The 21,564-nt window shown below is 47.3% G+C and overlaps 1 protein-coding gene across 1 annotated transcript in view; it reads right to left on the bottom strand.

The window, feature by feature from the left end:
* LOC141106729 (glycine N-acyltransferase-like protein 1) overlaps nucleotides 1–21,564 on the bottom strand; it is a 47,967-nt gene that overhangs the window by 4,676 nt on the left and 21,727 nt on the right. Inside the window, exon 4 of the mRNA XM_073597662.1 lies at nucleotides 13,965–14,097. Within this exon, the coding sequence (XP_073453763.1) occupies nucleotides 13,965–14,097 (133 nt within the window). The remainder of the gene's footprint in view (nucleotides 1–13,964; nucleotides 14,098–21,564) is intronic.

Raw genomic sequence — 21,564 nt, forward strand, 5'->3', positions numbered from 1 at the left:
TGACTGCAGGCCATTGCTGGTGTACGTTTTCAAATACACTTTCAGACAGGCAAGTGATTCAGTGATCCGCAGTGCATAAACTATATATACTGTCTCCTACATATATATCCACTGCATTCTAGTCTTACCAAGCCTATATCTGACTGCAGGCCATTGCTGGTGTACCTTCTCAAATACACTTTCAGGCAGGCAGGCAAGTGATTCAGTGATTCGTAGTGCATAAAATATATATACTGTCTCCTACATATATACCCACTGCATTCTAGTCTAGCCAAGCCTATACCTGACTATAGGACATTCCTGGTGAACGTATTCAAAGACACGTTCAGGCAGGCAGGCCAGGCAGATGATTCAGTGATCTGCAGTGCATAAAGATATATATACAGTCTCCTACATATATATCCACTGCATTCTAGTCTAGTCAAGCCTATACCGGACTACAGGCCATTCCTGGTGTACGTTTTCAACGACACTTTCAGGAAGGAAGGGAGGCAGGTGATTCAGTGATCTGCAGTGCATAAAGATATATATACAGTCTCCTACATATATATCCACTGCATTCTAGTCTAGCCAAGGCTATAAATGACTGCAGGCCATTCCTGGTGAAATTTTTCTAGTAAACTTCAGGCAGTGTTTTGCTAATCCAATTTTACAGAATGTCTGGAAGGCCACCAAGGAAAGGCAGATGCTCACAGGCCACAAAAAGAGGCAAGCAGGCTCTGTGTCTACAGCCAGCAGTGCTGATCATGGACACGGTGCATCCTTAGCACGTGGTCGTGGGGCACGCTTGTCCTTTTTTTCGACAGCTGGCCGTGTTGAGCCACAACATGCAGAAGAGTTGGAAGAGTGGATTACAAAGCCGTCCTCATCCTCTGTCACCCGGGCTAAGACAAGTTTGGTTGCCAATGCAGCTGCCAAAGCACCCTATTCCATTGGCTCAGTGGCATCAGTCACTTCTTCCCTAGCCCCACCATTATGTCCTGAGGAGTCCCCCGAATTGTTTGACCACAGTGTCGAGTACATGCTGCAGGAGGATGCGCAGCGTTTTGAAGGCTCCGATGATGGTACCCAGGTTGATGATGAAGGCAGTAACGTGAGCCCAGAGAGAGGGGGTGCCCAAGAAGGACAAGAAAACTGGCAGTCATGTTCCCCCAGCTGCAGCATACTGCCAGGTTTGCTCCAATGGCGAGGAGGGAGGGGATGATGAGGTCACTGACTCTACGTGGGTGCCTGATAGAAGAGAGGAGGAGGCACATCTCTAACGAGGCAGGATGCCCTCCAGGGGCCAGCTTAAGGACAGCCATCCGACTGCATCACACCACATAGCTCTGCATGTGCAGGGCGCTGCTGACTGCGCGTTTTTTCAAAAGTTCTTTGGTGTGGGTCCTTTTTAAAAAAGTGCAGCAGATAGCACCGTTGCTGTTTGCAACATATGTCTGAAGCGTATCAAGCGTGCCCAAAACAGCAGCCGCTTGGGCACCACATGCTTGACCAGACATATGTCGAGCTCCCATGCAATCCGTTGGCAACAGTATCTAAAAGACCCACACCAAAGAACAAGGCGGACCTCGCCTTGCTCCTCATCAGCTGGGATCTCCAACCCCACTACACCTTCAGTCCTCTCAGAGACCTGCACTGAGAGGAATGAAGGTGTAGAATAAGGTGTCCCAAGCACTTGCGGGCAATCTGCTAGCGGTACACCTAAACCCGATTGTAGCAGGCAAATTTCCCTACCCCAGTTGCTAAACTGTCAAAAGAAATAAGATCCCAGCCATCCATATGCTCAGCGGCTGAATGCTAGTTTGGCTAAATTGCTAGCACTCCAACTGCTGCCTTTTCAGCTGGTAGACTCTGCCCCCTTTCGAGAATTTGTGGAATGTGCGGTACCTCAGTGGCAGGTTCCCAAATGCCATTTTTTCTCTCGGAAGGCCATTCCGGCTCACTACCGGCATGTGGAAGGCAATGTCTTGGTCTCGTTGGACAGGGCGGTCAGCGGTAAGGTGCATATTACCGCTGACTCATGGTCCAGCAGGCATGGACAGGGACGTTACCTTTCTTTCACGGCACACTGGGTAACTCTGCTGGCAGCTGGGAAGGATGCAGGACAGGGTGCAGTATTGTTGGAGCTTGTTCCGCCACCACGCCTCCAAAATGCTGGTAGTGGTGATTCTGCCACACCCCTCTCCTCCACCTCCTCCTTTTCTTCTTCCTCTATGGCCTCTTCCTGTGCAGATTTGACCTCGGAACCAGCGGTGCTCCGTAGGCATTCTAGGGGCTACGCAAGCACTCAGGCAAAAAGATGCCACGCGGTGCTTGAGTTGGTCTGCTTAGGGGAGAGGAGCCACACTGGGGCAGAGATTCTGGCAGCTCTGCAGGGGCAGGTTCAGAGGTGGTTGACACCACGCCAGCTTCAGGCAGGAATGGTGGTTTGCGACAATGGCACCAACCTCCTCTCCGCCCTCCGACAGGGACACTTGACCCATGTTCCCTGTTTGGCTCACATCCTTAATTTGGTGGTGCAGCAGTTCTTGTGCAGGTACCCAGGCTTACAGGATCTCCTGAGGCAGGCCAGGAAAGTCTGTGGGCATTTCCGCCGGTCATATAATGCCAGTGCTCGGCTGGCTGACCTTCTAAAAGGAATCCAACCTGCCCAAGAACCGCCTCATCTGTGACATGCCCACCAGGTGGAACTCAACATTAGCAATGCTGCAGCGGCTGCACAGGCAGCAGAGGGCCATCAATGAGTACCTGTGCGAGTATGGCACCAGGACAGGGTCAGGGGAGCTTGGCTTTTTTCGCCATGCCAGTGGCTAATGAGCAAGGATGCATGCACTGTCCTTTCACCATTTGAGGAGGCCACAAGGATGGTGAGCAGTGACAGTGCATGCATCAGTCATACTGTCCCTCTTGTCTTCCTGTTGGAGCACATGCTGCGTGGAATAATGGACAGGGCACTTGAGGCAGAACAGAGGGAGGAAGAGGACTTCCTTACCTCTCAAGGCCCCTTTTAACCAGAAAGTATTCCTGCAGGCCCGCCTATGACATAGGAAGAGGAAGAGGAGGAGGATTGTGTCAGCATGGAGGTGGAGCCTGGCACTTAGCATCAGCAGAAGTCTTCAAGGGATCGTTTTCAGTCCCCAGAAACACATGGACTTGTACGTGGCTGGGGATCATGTCATCCTTAGTGACCCAGAGGACTCCGGCCCGAATGCCTCAGCAAACCTATGCTGCATGGCCTCCCTGACCCTGCAAAGCCTGCGAAAGGACCCTCGGATTTGTGGTATCAAGGAGAGGGATCAGTACTGGCTGATCCATGTTACAATGGTAAGGTTGTGGAACTTATCCAGCCTTCGCAGAGGGAGCAGAGGATGAAACATCTTCGGGAGGCCTTGCAGAAAGGTTTGTGCAATGCGTTTCCAGAGCCTGGGAGGTTGCAATTTCCTGGTCCTCCTGGACAACATGTTGCTGAGGCTTCGGTCAGTCACAGAAGGAGTGGTGGAGAAGGTGGCCATCTGACCGATGCGTTCAGACAATTTTTTAGTCCGTAACCCCAAGGTCTGATCGGTTCCAGCAACCATCGTCAGCATCTGATTTACATGCTGCAGGAATACCTTGGGGCAAGATCAGACTTGGAGACCTTTCCAACTGAAAATCCACTGGGTTACTGGGTCTTGAGGATGGATCACTGGCCAGAGCTTGCACAGTATGCAATTGAGCTACTGGCCTGTCCTGCATCCAGCGTTCTATCTGAACGCACATTCAGTGCTGCTGGAGGCTTTGTAACTGATCACAGAGTGTGCCTGTCCACAGACTCGGTTGATCGGCTCATCTTCATAACAATAAATCAGTCTTGGATCACCAGCTACCAAGCACCTGATGCTGATGTAAACAGTTAATTTTTTTATGAATATGAGATCCCTTGAAGACTGCCTATGCTGATGCTGAGTGACTATCCTGTTATGCTGAGTGATTATCCTGTTATGCTGAGTGACTATCCTATTCCTCCCTAATGTTCATGTTAATAGCTTCTAAAAACATTTTTGGTTCTGGGCACCAGCACCAGTGCCTAAAGCCCAATTTTTCTGCCCCTGTTTAACAGGGGCGCGTAATTACAATTTTTGCTGTAATATTTCACAGCAGAGCCCGTTCCAGTGCCCACCTAGAGTAACTGTGAGGGCTTACAGTGTTCTGGTACCACCAACACCTAAGGCCCAAATTTCTGCAGGAGTATATAGGGCAGGCTGTACAGTATATATAGGCGGTCCCCTACTTTTAAACATCCGACTTACAAATGACTCCTACTTACAAACGGAGGGAGACAACAGGAAGTGAGAGGAAATCTACCCCTAGGAAGGGGTAGATAAGTCCTTTATTAATTTCTTCTTCTTTCGGCTTCTTCTTCCATCTTCTTTCTTCTGGTGTTCTTCTTCCTCCATTTTCTTCTTCATCTTCTTCCTCTGCATTTTCCTCCAGGCTCCTCCATGGCACAATTGTGTCAACCTTCCCTGTCTAAGGGCGGACAGGAGGTTTGTGCCATTATCGCACACCACCAATCCTGGCTCCAGCTTGCATGGTGTGAACCACCTCTGGGCCTGCCGCTGTAGAGCTGTGTCCCCTACACAGACCAGCTGAAGCACTGCATTGCACCTTTCAGCCTGACTCATTAAATAGCCCCTTGAATGCTTAGGGGGTACTAGCTGACAAATCTTTCATCATCACTACTAGCTGTATGGAGACATGGCGACACAGCAAGCTGCAGCACTGAGCCCTGTCCTGCATCCTTCCGAGTTGCAAGCAGAGTTACCCAGTGTGCTGTGAACTAAATATATCATCCCTGACCATGCTTGCTGGACCACATGTCAGCAGTAACGTGGACTTTGCGGCTGACTGCCTTGCCCAACAATGCCACAACATTGCCTTCTACGTGATGGTAGAGAGCTGGAATAGCCTTACGTGAAAAGAAATAGTAACTGGGAACATGCAATTGTGGTACAGCACATTCTGCAAATTTAAGGAAGGGGCAGAATCCACCAGATGGAAAGGCAGGAATTGTAAAGCCAACAGCTTTGACAAGCTTGAATTTAGATGCTGGACATGTGGGTGACAGTGATTGTATTTTTTTTTTCGCTGCAGCAGATGGGGCAGAGAAATTTTCTGTAGGTAGTGTGCTACTGGCAGACGTGCTGCCAGGACCTGGAACACCCTGAATCACGTAATGGCTGTGCATCATCAAGGGGCAAGTGGCTGACACTGTGTTCAAATAACTAAGCTGACTCCTCCATGTCTGATGCTGGGGCTATGGCAGGAGTAGCTGTGGACAAGGAGGCAGAATAAGCCACTCTGGCAGCTGCAGTGGACTGTGCACTAGTCTCTGCTTGGGTGAAGGAGGATGAGGAGGATGATGATGGTTTAGTAAGCTAGTCCACCACCTCCTCTGCATGCTGTGGCTGGATGGCACGGGCAACATGACTAAACAGAGGAAATGATGCCCTGCTTGAGGACAGACCGCGTCCACCTTTGCCTGTGGACACATAAGCTGCTGGTGCCCTCACAGTGCCATGGGAACCTCTGCCTCTCCTTGTTTGCCTCCCAGACATTATGGGGGGCATATTAACAAAATGTAATAAAGATGTGGAAATGTGTATGTGGATGCACTTTAATCAATGGAAAGTGGTGTTTAGTGCACTTTAACATGAGTACTCACTACACAGACACACTCCACTGACAAACTACAATAGACTGCACTGAGGCATTGCAGTATACTGTGGTAAACATGCACTAACGCACTGAAATATACTGTGTTAAACGTGCAGAAACACACTGAATATACTGCATTAAATGTGCAGAAACACACTGAATATACTGCGTTAAACATGCAGTAACGCACTAATATATACTGTGTTAAACGTATATTAAACGCACTGATATACAGTGAATATAAAAAGTATACACACCCCTGTTAAAATGTCAGGTTTCTGTGATGTAAAAAATTAGACAAAGATAAATCATTTCAGAACTTTTCCCACCTTTAATGTGACCTATAAACTGTAAAACTCAATTGAAAAACAAACTGAAATCTTTTAGGGGGGGGGAGTAAGAATAAAAAAAATAAAATAATGTAGTTGCATAGGTGTGCACATCCTCTTATAACTGAGGATGTAGCTGTGTTCAGAATTAAGCAATCACATTCAAACTCATGTTAAATAGTCAGTACACACCTGCCATCATGATTATCCCCAAATGAAGTTCAGCTGTTCTAGTAGGTCTGTCTTGACATTTTCTTAGTCACATCCTACAGCAAAAGCCATGATCTTCATAGAGCTTCCAAAGCATCAGAGGGATCTCATTATTAAAAGGTATCAGTTAGGAGAAGAGTACAAAAGAATTTCCAAGGCTTTAGATATACCATGGAACACAGTGAAAACAGTCATCGTAAAGGGGAGAAAATATGACACAACAGTGACATTATCTAGAACTGGATGTCCGCCCAAAATGGATGAAAAGACAAGAAGAAAACTGATCAGGGAGGCTGCCAAGAGGCCTACAGCAACATTAAAGGAGCTGCAGGAATATGTGTTAAGTACTGGCTGTGTGGTACATTTGACAACAATCTCCCGTATTCTTCATATGTCTGGGCTATGGAGTAGAGTGGCAAGAGGGAAGCCTTTTCTTACAAAGAAAAACATCCAAGCTAAATTTTGCAAAAACACATCTGAAGTCTCCCAAAAGCAACTTTTTGGCCATAATTCCAAAAGATATGTTTGGCGCAAAAACAACACTGCACATCACCAAAAGAACACTATACTCACAGTGAAGCATGGTGGGGGTAGCATCAGCCTTAGTCAAGGTAGAGGGAATTATGAACAGTTCCAAATACCAGTCAAAATTGGCACAAAACCTTCAGGCTTCTGCTACAAAGCTGAACATGAAGAGGACCTTCATCTTTCAGCATGACAACGACCCAAAGCATACATGCAAATTAACAAAATAATGGCTTCACCAGAAGAAGGTTTTGGAATGGCCCAACCAGAGCCCAGACCTGAATCCAATTGAAAATCTGTGGGGTGATCTGAAGAGGGCTGTGCACATTTGGAGTGTTTTTTTGCAAGGAAGACTCATACCCAAAAAGACTGAATGCTGTAATAAAATCAAAAGGTGCTTCAACAAAGTACAGGCAGCCCCAGAGTTACAAACACAATAAAGACTGTAGGTTTGTTCGTAAATCGAAGTTGTTCGTGAGTCGCAACACTGTATTTGCAAGTGTAACTTCCGGTCGGAACACTGCATTCGTAATTGTAACTGCCACCTGTGCATGGATGTGGGATGTTCCGGGCGCTTGCTATGTTATCTGGGGCATAGTACGGCAGTGTGGGATGTGTCCGGCGGTGCTCGAAAGGTATCCAGGACCAGCATGGAGCACAAGTGGCCGGCATTTGAGGCCGTTTGTAAGTAGGAGTCGTTCGTAACTTGGGTGTTCATAACTCGGGGACTGCCTATATTAGTTTAAGGGTGTGCATACTTATACAACCATATTATTTTATTTTTTTTTTTATTTTACACCTAAAAGATTTCAGTTTGTTGTTTAACTGAGTTGTACAGTTTATAGGGCACATTAAAAGGTGGAAAATGTTTGGAAATTATTTAATCTTTGTCTCATTTTTTACATCACAGAAACCTGACATTTTAACAGGGGTGTGTAGACCTTTTATATCCGCTGTATACTGTGTTAAACGTGCAGTAATGCACTGAAATATGCTGTGTTAAATGTGCAGTAACGCACTGATATATACTGCGTTAAAATTTCAGTTACGCACTGACATATACTGCGTTAAACGCGCAGTAACATACTGAAATATACTGTGTTAAATGTGCAGTAGCGCACTGATATGTACTGCATTAAAAGTGCAGTAACGCACTGATATATACTGCGTTAAACATGCAGTAATGCACTGATATAAAAGTGAAATATTCCTTTAAATTTCGTACCTGGGGGGTGTCTATAGTATGCCTGTAAAGTAGTGCATGTTTCCCGTGATTATAACAGTTCGAGAGCGAAATGACATTTCTAAAGGAAAAAAAAGTTAGTACTAGCGCTAGTGCCGGCTATTAATGAATTGTTGGTCCCAACAAAACACATAAAAGTGATTGAAAGTCATTGGAAAAAAAAAAAAAAAAAAAATGCGTAGGGGTCCCCCAAAATTCCAATACCAGACCCTTCAGGTCTGGTATGGCTATTAAGGGGAACTCCATGCCAAAATAAAAACAATAGCGTGGGGTTCCCCCCAAAAGTCCATACCAGACCCTTCAAGTCTGGTATGGGTTTTAAGGGGAACTCCGCGCCAATTTTTTTTTTAAAATGGCGTGGGGTTCCCCCAAAAATCCACACTAGACACTTATCCGAGCACGCAACCTGGCTGGCCACAGAAAAAGAGGGGGGCTAGAGAGTGCCCCCCCTCCTGAACCGTACCAAGCCACATGTGGAAGATATCCCCATGTTGATGGGGACAAGGACCTCATCCCCACAACCCTTTACCGGTGGTTGTGGGGGTGTGCGGGCGGGGGGCTTATCGGAATCTGGAAGCCCACTTAAACAAAGGGGACACCCAGATCCCGCCCCCCCATGTGAATTGGTAAGGGGTACAATGTACCCCTACCATTTCACAAAAAGAAAGTGTCAAAATGTTAAAAAAACCACAGGAGACAGCTTGGGACAAGTCCTTAATTAAAAATAAAAAAAGAGATTCCAGCGATGTAATCCAATAATTCCATGCTCCTACTCGGGAATCCTGCGTTGCATCAGAGGGGGGCGGGGTCACCCATACACCCTGGCGTTTCCCCTTGTCAGAGGGGGATGGGGTCACGTGACAGGCGGCCCCGCCCTCAGCTACATAAGAGCTGTCAAGCTAGCGCTGTTGGCTGGGTGCCTCCGGTGGAGGCAGGATCCTGTGCGTGTTCCTCGATGATCTCCAGCTGGAGTCACTGGAGATCATCCATCGCTTGAGTAGCAGCATGGATTTATTGGATTAAAAGGGGGCTTCCAGATTCCGATAAGCCCCCACCCGCAGACCCCCACAACCACCCGGCAAGGGTTGTGGGGTTGAGGCCCTTATCCCCATCAACATGGGGACATCCTCCCCATGTTGAGGGCATGTGGCCTGGTACAGTTAAGGAGGGGGGGTTGCTCTCTCGTCCCCCCTCTTTTCCTGCAGCCTGCCAGGTTGCGTGCTCGGATAAGGGTCTGGTGTGGATTTTTGGGGGGAACCCCACACCATTTTTTTAAAAATTTTGGCGCTGAGTTCCCCTTAATATCCATACCAGACCTGAAGGGCCTAGTAATGGAATTTTGAGGGACCCCCACACATTTTTTTTTTTTTTTCAATGACTTTTGTGTATTGCCGGCACTAGCGCTAGTACCGTATTTATCGGCGTATAACACGCACTTTTTTCCCCTTAAAATCAGGGGAAAGTCACAGGTGCGTGTTATACGCCGATCCCCTACGATCCCAAGCTGTGAAAACTTCAAAATCGCCGACCGCGATTTGAAAATGGCGCCGCCGGCGCCGAAATACACAGAGCCGGTCCTGGCTCTCGTTCACCTTCGGCTCCACTCGTAGTCCCGAGCGGAGCTATCCGAACCTACTCGGCTAGGTTCGGATAGCTCCGCTCGGGACTACGAGTGGAGCCGAAGGTGAACGAGAGCCGCCGGAAAGAGCCGAGCACCGGCTCTGTGTATTTCGGCGCCGGCGGCGCCATTTTCAAATCGCGGTCGGCGATTTTGAAGCCCAATATGGCAGGGACAGGGGATCGACGGCTGCAATGGGGCAAGGCTGCACTGGGGAAGGCTGCACTGGGGAAGGCTGCACTGGGGAAGGCTGCACTGGGGAAGGCTGCACTGACAAGGTTGCACTGACAAGGCTGCACTGGGGCAAGGCTGCACTGAGAAGGCTGCAATGATGGGCATTTAAATGTAAGTTTTTTTTCCCTTCAACTTCCCTCCTAAATTGGGGTGCGTGTTATACGCCGGTGCGTGTTATACGCCGATAAATACGGTACTTTTAAATAACTTTTTTTATCCCTTTAGAAATGTCATTTTGCTCTTGGACTGTTATAAACATGGGAAACATGCTCTACTTTACAGGCATACTATAGACACCCCCCAGGTACAAAATTTAAGGGAATATTTCACTTTTATTGTTTCACTTTAAGCATTTTAAAATCACTGCTCCCGAAAAAAACGTGAGTTTTTAAAACTTTTTTTTGCATTGATACATGTCCCCTGGGGCAGGACCCAGATCCCCAAACACTTATTACAATAACTTGCACATTAACCTTTAAAATTAGCACTTTTGATTTTTCATGTTCGTGTCCCATAGACTTTAACGGTGTTCGCGTGTTTGAACAAATTTTTTGCCTGTTCGCATTCTCTGGATGCGAAACGAACAGGGGGTTGTTCGGCCCATAATGTTTTTTATATCTATGCACAAATGTTTTGATTATGATCAACTGTGTCCAATCGAGTTCTGTTTGTAAACTGTGTGTGTGTGTGTGTGTGTGTGTGTACTGTGAACAGCGATCAGACAGTAAACTAAAAGCAACGCACATTACCGGCTGGTTGCTTGGGCCTCCCGGTGGGACGGTAGAGCCCGGCTAAGTGATGGAAGGTGGCGGGGGACGTCCCCTCCTGCTGCTTGTAATAATAGCCGAGTGGCTGCTGAGCCGCATCAGTTGTTATTACAATAAAGCTGACCGTCCGCTCTAAAGAATGGTACCAGGATGATGCATGCAGCTGAATGCATCTCCCTGGTAAAACCCCTTGAAGCAATATCGGTAATATCGGTCAGTTTTGTGAATATCGGCTGCCGATAATTGGTCAATCCCTAGTATTTACTGAACCATATTTTTTAGTGATTCTGCACCTTGTTACATGTGTGTGGTTCCAGCCTAGAAATCTTCCAGCTAGTAAGAGTTAATCAGTTTGGGGGTGGGGATAGGAGCATTCATTAGCGGCTTTCCCACAGCTAGTCAGGGCCGCCGATAGGAGGGTATCCCTAGTCCTCCTGTAGGGGGCCCAGACACACAGGGGGTGGGGGCCTGCACAGCAGGGGTAATTGGTGCTGCAGAGCTGGGGGACAAATACAGAACGATGCCCTGTGTCTGTGTTTCTCCCTGCAGCAGCTGAAAAGTTTCTCTCTCCCGCTGGATTTTAGCTGCTGCAAAGAGAAACACAGACACAGGGCACAGTTCTGTAATTGCCCCCCTCCACACTGATACCCTTCCCTGCTCTGCCAACATCTGATACCCCCCTGTGTGTCCGGGCCCCCCTCCTGCACCTCTGATGGCTTATCTGTGCTGTTGCAAGAAGTGCTTTGTTAGATAAGCTGGTGTTTTTTTTGTACCAATGGTTGTAAGAAACCATCCTCAAACAGATGGAGTCAATTTCATTGACAATAGGCTGTCCAGGAGGGCAGTTTCTATTTTTGTGTATCTTTGGCACCATGTAAATAACTGGTACCTTACATGTACATGGCACCAGATATTTCCCCTTCTGTTTTAAAATTCTCATTTTGACTCACCAGATTCTTCAATTCATTCCTATACATGTTAATGGGATTGTTCCTTAGAATCAGATATGTTTCTCCATCTCCAAGTAACCTACTTATTTCTTATGTTTTATTTATGGTGTGATGTTACCATGTAATGACTACATACATACAGTATGTACAATGTTTGGGCCTTTCACTGAGACTTCCTAGTCTGTTTTTCTATTATATATACATCCACAAATACATTATCTTTTTTCCTTACTCCAGGCTCCCCATCTACCTCATTACATCACGGTTGGCCATTGGGGGATCCCAGTGTGAGACGTCTGGGGCCCACTAAGGGGTTTGCTGTGTAGTCTTACCTGGAGGCAATGGTGAACATTGATTTTATACTTAATGGCTGTACTAGGTGATGCATATTGTTCGATGGTATGAAATTTCTGCAGCATTGAAGAATGTATATAATAAAATAAACAAGAAATACAGGACTGTGCTAAAGAATGTAAAGAGTCCAAAAAGCAAAAAAACAAAAATAAAAACACAGTCCAAGGTGAAATGTCCAAGGAAATCCTTCAGCGAGAGGGTTGATATCAATAGATTATCTCACACCACTCTCCTTGCAGCTCTGAGATCAGTGGGGAACTGACAGCTGTAAAAACATAAAGGGAGATACGAGCACACAGGCTCATGGTGAAAATAACGTTTGTTTATTTGATAAAGGACTAAAATCAACACACTTACAAGTGTAGATAGAACATAAGCATCTAGAATCCTCCTGTATGGAGCCCTGAACAGGGTCACATCAAAGTGCCAAGATAGATGGATCAACCACAGGATGGATGAGTACCTCCACAAGCAATGGCTTACCACACAGCTGCCGACAGGCTGTGAGCAAGCCAGTCACTGACTCCAGCTACGCCCTCTGAAACGCGTTGTCCTGGCAACCGCATAGAGTCCCGTCAGTTCGTTCCATCAGAAGCTCCCCTTGCATTACATGGTGGCGGCTTCCACAGCCTTGTCCTGACCGGCCGGTACATGGAGTCAGTGACCGGCTTGCTCGCAGCCTGTCGGCAGCTGCGTGGTGAGCCATTGCTTGTGGAGGTACTCATCCATCTATCTTGACCCTCGTATGTGACCCCGTTCAGGGCTCCATGAGCCTGTGCACTCGTATCTCCCTTTAACCACTTCAGCCCTGGAAGAATTTACCCCTTTCCTGAGCACTTTTTGCGATATGGCATTGTGTCGCTTTAACTGACAATTGTGCCGTCGTGCGACGTTGCACCCAAACAAGATTCACGTCCTTTGAGTTTTCTTTTGGGGGTATTTGATCACCTCTGCTGTTTTTATTTTTTGTGCTATATACAAAACAAGAGCTACAATTTTGAAAAAAAAGCTATATTTTTTATTTTTTGCTATAATAAATATCCCCCAAAAATATATATATAAAAAATGTATTTCTCAGTTTAGGCCAATATGTATTCTTCTACATATTTTTGGTAAAAAAAATAAAATCGCAATAAGCGTATATTGATTGGTTTGCGCAAAAATTTATAGCGTCTACAAAATAGGGGATAGATTTATGGCATTTTTATTATTAATTCTTTTTTAATTAGTAATGTCCACGATCTGCAATTTTTATCGTGACTGCGACATTATGGTGGATACATCGGACACTTTTGACACTATTTTGGGACCATTGTCATTTATACAGCGATCAGTGCTATAAAATGCACTGATTACTGTGTAAATGACACTGGCAGGGAAGGGGTTAAACACTAGGGGGCGATCAAGGGGTTAAGTGTGTCCTAGGGAGTGATTCTAACTGTACGGGGGATGGGCTCACTACAACATGATAGACATCACTGCTCCCGATGACAGGGAGCAATAGATCTCTGTCATGTTGCTAGGCAGAACAGGGAAATGCTACTCCGTGACAGGATCGCGGGACGCGGGCGGACAACGAGTCCGTGGGACCCACGGGCATGGAGTACGCGGCGGGCGCACTCCCCACCCGCGGCGCACGCAATGCCGCGTCTTAAAGGGGGCATACAGGTATGCCCATTTGCGCAGCCGTGCCATTGTGCTGACGTACATCGTCGTGCGCTGGTCGGCAAGCGGTTAAGAATGTATATAATGTCTGCGATACATATTAAATCCTTATGAATAGTAATTTCATTTTAGAAGTAATCCTACCATCTTTCCTCTATATACCCCCCCGATGAAAGAAATTATTTTTTTCTGAAATGCGTCAGTTGAAAGGGAACACACATTCACTCCTAATATTTATCCACATATTGAGTACTCCAGTATCATATGGTTTTCAGTTGCCCTTAAAGTCCCTTTTCTGGGGGTAGTCCTTTTGTTCCTGATTGAGGTGTTCTCTCTGGTGGATTTACAATTTACTTTTTTACTTCACAGTACCTTCTGTTGAACTTTGCCAACTCTTCATCTGTTAATTTATCCCTTGTGAGTAGAAAGCCACCGATTGTCTCCATCTGCCTCCCGTGTTTGGAACTGACCTTCTGCAACACGATTCCCAATTCTGGCTGAAAAGCTGTTTATGAATGAATAAGATAGTAATATTGGTTCACTTGCTCTATAGGTTGTCCTGAGGTGAGGCACACCAATGCTAAAGGGAGAAGCGGGTAGAGTTTAGAGGGCTTGGGTGTCATGTCAATTAGGTTTGGTGAAGCTTATGTGGGAGTTAGGTGCAGAGTGGTGTGGCGGGCAGTGAGCACACAGAGCACAACTTCTCAAAAACAATATATTGTAGAAAAGTTCAGCAAATACACACTAGCAGGAAGGCAAACCCATTCAGAGCCACTTACAAACTATAACAGCGATAGAACAGTGGTCTAAAACCCCCGAAGATGCAGACAGCATCTGCCACAAGAAGCGAATGTGGCCTGGCCAGTCGACACCCAAGGGGAAGACATCCTAGTCTGGGCAGATATATTCCTTGCACTCTCCCTACTCCTCTGAAACCTTTCCCTATCTCTAAGCATTGTCCCTAACAGACATGGAACCTGTCCCTAAGCTAGCCACTCACAAAAAGCGGGCCAAGCTTGGGAGTCTTAAATAGACTCTGCCTGACCCAAGATGGCTTCCACAGTCACATGGGGCACTAGCATCCAATCAGATAGCTGCCCTTATGTATTCAAGGAAATCAAGTTCCTCTTAACTTCCTCCCCTATATGGTCAAGGGCCACCTGCAATGGAGAGAACAGACTGCAGCTGCCTACTTATGAGTTAAAAGGAACTTTCAGACACTCTGAATAAAAACACAGATAGAGCTATATGGAGGGATGGGGGAAAGGGAAAAGGGAAGTTACCTATTTTCCTAGGTCTCCTTGTAGGGATATTTGTCAGACATTTCATATGTGCCTGGAGATACAGTGTCTCACAAAAGTGAGTACACCCCTCACATTTTTTGTAAATATTTTATTATATCTTTTCATGTGACAACACTGAAGAAATGTCACTTTGCTACAATGTAAAGTAGTGAGTGTACAGCTTGTATAACAGTGTAAATTTGCTGTCCCCTCAAAATAACTCAACACACAGCCATTAATGTCTAAACCGCTGGCAACAAAAGTGAGTATACCCCTAAGTGAAAATGTCCAAATTGGGCCCAACTGGCCATTTTCCCTCCCCGGTGTCATGTGACTTGTTAGTGTTACAAGGTCTCAGATGTGAATGGGGAATAGGTGTGTTAGATTTGGTGTTATCACTCTCACTCTCATACTGGTCACTGGAAGTTCAACATGGCACCTCATGGCAAAGAACTCTCTGAGGATATGAAAAAAAGAATTGTTACTTTTTGGGAAATTGATGTCTTTGGGAAATAGACATATGAGAAGGAAACCTCTTCTAAAGATGATGTACAAGAAAGCCCTCAAACAGTTTGCTGAACACAAGCAGACTAAGGACATGGATTACTGGAACCATGTCCTGTAGTCTGATGAGACCAAGATAAACTTACCGTAATTATCGGCGTATAACACGCACTTTTTTCCCCTTAAAATCAGGGGAAAATCGCGGGTGCATGTTATACGCCGATCCCCCGCTGACTGAGCGGAGCAATCGGCGACTGCGATTTGAAAATGACGCCACCGGCGCCGAAATACACAGAGCCGGTCCTCGGCTCTTCTCGGCCACTTTCGGCTTCACTCGAGCGCCGCCCGAACCTAGCCGAGTGTACTCGGCTAGGTTCGGCTAGCTCCGCTCACAGTCACGCCCAGTCCCGCCCTATGATGGACACAGGGACTGGGCGTGACTGTGAGCGGAGCTAGCTGAACACTCGGCTATCTCTATATCGGCGGCGCTCATCCCCGCTCACAGTCACGCCCATCCAGGGCGGGACTACGAGTGGAGCCGAAAGTGGCCGAAAGTGAACGAGAGCCGCGGAGGATCGGCTCTGTGTATTTCGGCGCCGGTGGTGCCATTTTCAAACTGCAGTGACATTGACATATCACTGCTGTTTAACTGCAGTCTGGGCAAGGCTGCAAAAGGACACAGAAAAGCTTCAGACCGGCACTGACAAAGCTGCAAATGGACACTGATAAGGCTGCAAATGACACCAAGACTGCTGACTGCAAGGCTGCAAATGACACTGGACAAGCATGCAGATGGACGCTGTGCAAGGCTGCATTGATGGGCATTTAAATGTAAGTTTTTTTCCTTAAAACATTTTTTTCTTTATAATTTCCCTCCTAAACTTGGGGTGTGTGTTATACGCCGGCGCGTGTTATACGCCGATAAATACGGTATTTGGTTCAGATGGTGTCAAGCGTGTGTAGCAGCAACCAGATGAGGAGTAAAAAGAGTGTGTCTTGTCTACAGTCAAGCATAGTGGTGGGAGTGTCATGGTCTGGGGCAGCATGAGTGCTGCCAGCACTGGGGAGCTACAGTTCATTGAGGGAACCATGAATGCTAACATGTACTGTGACATACTGAAGCAAAGCATGATCCCCTCCCTTCGGAGACTGGGCCGCAGGGCAGTTTTTCATCATAACAACCCCAAACACACCGCCAAGATGACCACTGCCTTGCTAAAGAAGCTGTGGGTAAAGGAGATTGACTGGCCAAGCACGTCTCCAGACCTAAACCCTATTGAGCATCTGTGGGGCATCCTCAAATGGAAGGTGGAGGAGTGCAAGGTCTCTAATATCCACCAGCTCCCTGATGTCATCATGGAGGAGTCGAAGAGGTCATCAGTAAGAAAGCTGTGAAACTCTGGTGAATGCCATGCCCAAGAGGGTTAAGGCAGTGCTAGAAAATAATGGTGGCCACACAAATATTGACACTTTGGGCTCAATTTGGACATTTTCACTTAGGGGTGTACTCACTTTTGTTGCCAGCGGTTTAGACATCAATGGCTGTGTGTTGAGTTACTTTGACAGCAAATTTACACTGTTATACAAGCTGTACACTCACTACATTGTAGCAAAGTGTCATTTCTTCAGTGTTGTCGCATGAAAAGATATAATAAAATATTTACAAAAATGTGAGGGATGTACTCACTTTTGGAGATACTGTGTATATATGTATGTATGGTTGCCTGAAATTATGGGAGGAGCCTGGGGGGTATTTAACCAGACCATCCACAGTGGTCTGTGTCGGTTCCAGTGCGCGGTATTATGTCACCAGGCCGGCTTTGCTAAATTACTGCGTGTCCGTGAGTTCCTGCTTTCCAGATCCAGCATGTTGCAGTTCCCCGTTCGCAGGTTTTCGTCGACCGTTACACACTCGCTTTTGCAGGTAGGACTTGTTGTTACCGTTCCTACGGAACTCAAATCCTTATGTTATCATGTTCCCCCCTTGTAAAGCGTCCTTACGGCTTCATAAGTCTTACTATGTCATTCGCATGTATTCGCACATTCTGCCTAGCTCTGTTCCTTAGTCGAGCCCAGTCGCATCTGCAACGTAACGACTCGTGGTAGCCCTCCAATCGGCACCACTCCTATTTAGCTGACTAGGCATTACAAACCATACGAATAGCGCCTCTTACGAATCAAGTCGCATTAGCGGCGCATGGTCCCAAACCTGCGTCCCATACACCACACCTCCTACTAAACCCCCACTCCACCTACTGACCCCCTACGCCTCCTATGAAATACCCACTTCACCTGACTCCCTACACCTCTTACCAGATACCAAACACTCACCAACAGCCGATCCGAATCTAGTCGCAGCTTCAGCACTATGGTTCGGATCCTTGGCAAACATAAGCCCCTTCAACCACCATCACCAACAGCCGATCCGAATCTAGTCGCAGCTTCAGCACTATGGTTCGGATCCTCGGCAAACATAAGCCCCTTCAACCACCATCACCATCAGTCGATCCGAGTCCAGTCATATCATCGGCGCTATGATTCGGCACACAAGCCCCCTTATCACCTCGCATCTACAGCCGATTCAAATCTAGTCGGATCCTCGGCAATACAAACTTCACCAACCGATCCGAGTCCAGTCGCATCACTGGCTTAAACGATTCGGATCCCTCACAAACACCACCGGTGCTCACACTCCAGCCCGGTTTGCACAAGTTGCATCGACAATACGAATACAGTAGTACTTACGATTCGCATCCCCAGCCTTACGTTCTATCATGCATAAACATACACAACTCACACCATCTATTTGTACAATGTTGCGCATGGTCATTCCTACATAATCAAAAAATTCCGCTAACTTTGTTTCGCCCTCCTAAAAGGCTGCTTACTTGCAATCGCTGCAAGCATTTCTGCAAATGGCTCAAAACGGCCACTCATCTCCACTAGCAACACAGCTACTCACCTATTTCTCTATCGCTTTCCCCTTTTTAGGTCAGTAGAGTTTCCAGTTGGTCCATCCTGCACCAGGTTTGGACAGTATCTTCCTCAGGTAAAAAAAAAAAAAAAAAAACATCGTCGAGGGCTTGCATCTCTTCACCAGGGGGCCAGCTTCTGCCCTGAACAGCTCTTAGCAATTCCCCTTCTCAAAATACAATTCCTATCTTACCCTACTACAGGTTCCCGGTCGACCCAGTTCTCAACCCCAACCGAGACTTCACTACTAGGGGCTTCAAGTCAGGTGCGTAGTTCAAAGGGATCCCCCTTGCTTTTCTCTTAAACACTCTTTTACGACATGTTTTTACTTCACATACACAATTTAACATGCTCCTGAGGCGTTAGTAACTGTCACATTCTTCTCTGCATTTCACTCTGTTTTCGAAGCAATAGCCTTCACTACGCAGACAAGGTCGCCTAATGTCTTGCCGGCAGTGCAAGCATTAGCAGACCGAACATATGTTATCTACAGATCGCAATGTTCCTACTTAGCATACCAAACTTCAGCTACCTGCCCCAGTCTGCCCTGGGGTGCTCTGGTTCATTAGTCTGTGCCGAGCACAGACGGGCACCCGAGCTATTGGTTACCTAGCCAGTCTCCTCCTGGCTCACCTTGGTTGTCACGCATTCTTTTGAGTTTTCTAAAACTACACTCAACATCGCTTGCACGCAAACTACCTGTCACTACGCCTGTCGCTTCTTGCTCTGTCCTTTATTTTTCTTCTGCCTTCCATCTTATCTACCCAAACACATCTATCCCCTCCTACCTTTGCAACTTACCTTAAACATATGCATTTCCCCCTATTTTAGCTGACGCCATGTTGCAGGTGGACAGCGATGACTTCGCCTCCGCCCCGCCGTCACCCGGTGCCGACTCAGCAAGCGACGGCTCGCAGTCTCCCAGAGCTTGGACCATCCCCAAGCTTACAGCAGAACTACGGAGCAGGAGTATTCCCTATCCTGCTACAGCTAGGAAAGCTGAGCTTTTTAGGCTGCTGTTTCCACCGCCAGTGGCAGCCCTACCAGGTACCCAGGTGTCACTGCGGTCAATGTCCTCAGCGATTACTCAGCTGCACTCCTTGGGGACCACACTGTCAACAGCAGTCACCGAAGTCCATGCCAAAGTGGGAACCCTGGAGGTACGTCAAGCTGCGCCCCCACCATCTACATTTTCCATCATCACCCCACTGCCTTCCCTTACAGCAGGCATGTCCAAAGTCTGGCCCGCCTGGTCATTTTAACATGTATATCTATTGTGGCCCCCAACAAATCTCCGAGCGCCAGGGGCCACAAAAGATGTACATGCTGGCTGCCTTGCATGGGACAGGGAGGGGGTGGGACGAGTGCCGTAGATACAGGAGTGTTTCCTGTTTACACGGTGACCTCTGTAAAAGGAAGTTCCGTCTCCTGCGCTGCCATTGGACGACTGTTCTGTCCATCACAGGAGGCGGGACTTTCTATTAAAGAGGCCACCGATAAAACAGGAGTTTCTCCTGTATGTCTGTCGGCGCTCGTCCTGCCCCCTCTTTGTCTCCTCCAAGGCTGCAGATCTGCATGAATCAGGCTGCACTGATGGCAATGGTGAGTCTGCATTCAGGGCAAGGGGGGTGCTGCATTCAGGACAACGGGGGGTGCTGCATTCAGGACAACGGGGGGTGCTGCATTCAGGACAACGGGGGGTGCTGCATTCAGGACAACGGGGGGTGCTGCATTCAGGACAACGGGGGGTGCTGCATTCAGGACAAAGGGGGGTGCTGCATTCAGGACAAAGGGGGGTGCTGCATTCAGGACAAAGGGGGGTGCTGCATTCAGGACAAAGGGGGGTGCTGCATTCAGGACAAAGGGGGGTGCTGCATTCAGGACAAAGGGGGGTGCTGCATCCAGGACAAAGGGGGGTGCTGCATCCAGGACAAAGGGGGGTGCTGCATCCAGGACAAAGGGGGGTGCTGCATCCAGGACAAAGGGGGGTGCTGCATCCAGGACAAAGGGGGGTGCTGCATTCAGGACAAAGGGGGGTGCTGCATTCAGGACAAAGGGGGGTGCTGCATTCAGGACAAAGGAGGGTGCTGCATTCAGGACAAAGGAGGGTGCTGCATTCAGGACAAAGGGGGTGCTGCATTCCGGACAAAGGGGGTGCTACATTTATGGCACTTGTGAGGCTGCATTGATGGGCACTGACCCTTTTTTTGCTTCACAGTTCTTTATTTAAAATTTAAGATTTTTTCCTGAATCTTCCCTCTTAAAGTGAAGGTGCAGGTTATACGCCAATAAATATGGTATATTTAAATAACACGCCCAAGCTCATCTCTTTACTCACACACAGCCACAAAGGCAAGAGAATTCTTGTTGGGCCGTGTATTAGTGCTTGGGTGAACACACTTATGTCCTGTACACCCGGTCGGATTTTCCAATGTAAAAAGTGTGATCGGATTGTGTTATCAGAAATTCCGATCGTGTGTGGGCTCCATCGGACTTTTTCTGTTAGAATTTCCAACACACAAAGTTTGAGAGCAGGATATAAAATTTTCCGATCGTTTAAATTCCGATCGTGTGTACACAAATCCGACGCACAAAGTGCCACGCATGCTCAGAATAAATTAAGTGACAAAAGCTATTGGCTACTGCCCCGTTTATAGTCCCGACGTACATGTTTTACGTCACCGTGTTCAGAACAATCGGATTTTCCAACAACTTTGTGCGATGGATTTTGTTGTCGGACTGTCCGATCAATGTCCGATCGTGTGTACAGGGCAATAGACCGAATTTAATGGTTCACAGAATGTCAGGCAAAATGGTCGGCACTCACTCATGTTCACGTCATCAAATCTGGCCCTCTTTGAAAAAAGTTTGGACACCCCTGCCTTACAGGTACGCCCGACATCTGCACTAACGTCTTCCCCGCACACATCGTCCCAGCTGGCATCAGGAAGGACAGCTTGGTCGGGAAGGATGTTAACTTAGCATCTCTCCTCATATCAGTACACGAGTTAGCCGAAAACAAGTCATATTCATGGGGGGGGGCGTCTCCATCGTCTTGAAGGCTAAAGACCATAGGCTTACTCGCAAACTCAGTGTCACAGAGTTTGTGCTGGCCTTTGGGATGCTCAGAGACGTACTATGCACGGTCAACCCCAACAGGAGGGAAAAACTGGACCTGTACTTACATGCAGTAGTGGATCTAGGTTACAAAT

Source organism: Aquarana catesbeiana, linkage group LG08, assembly GCF_042186555.1.
Source record: "Aquarana catesbeiana isolate 2022-GZ linkage group LG08, ASM4218655v1, whole genome shotgun sequence".
NCBI lineage: Eukaryota > Metazoa > Chordata > Amphibia > Anura > Ranidae > Aquarana > Aquarana catesbeiana.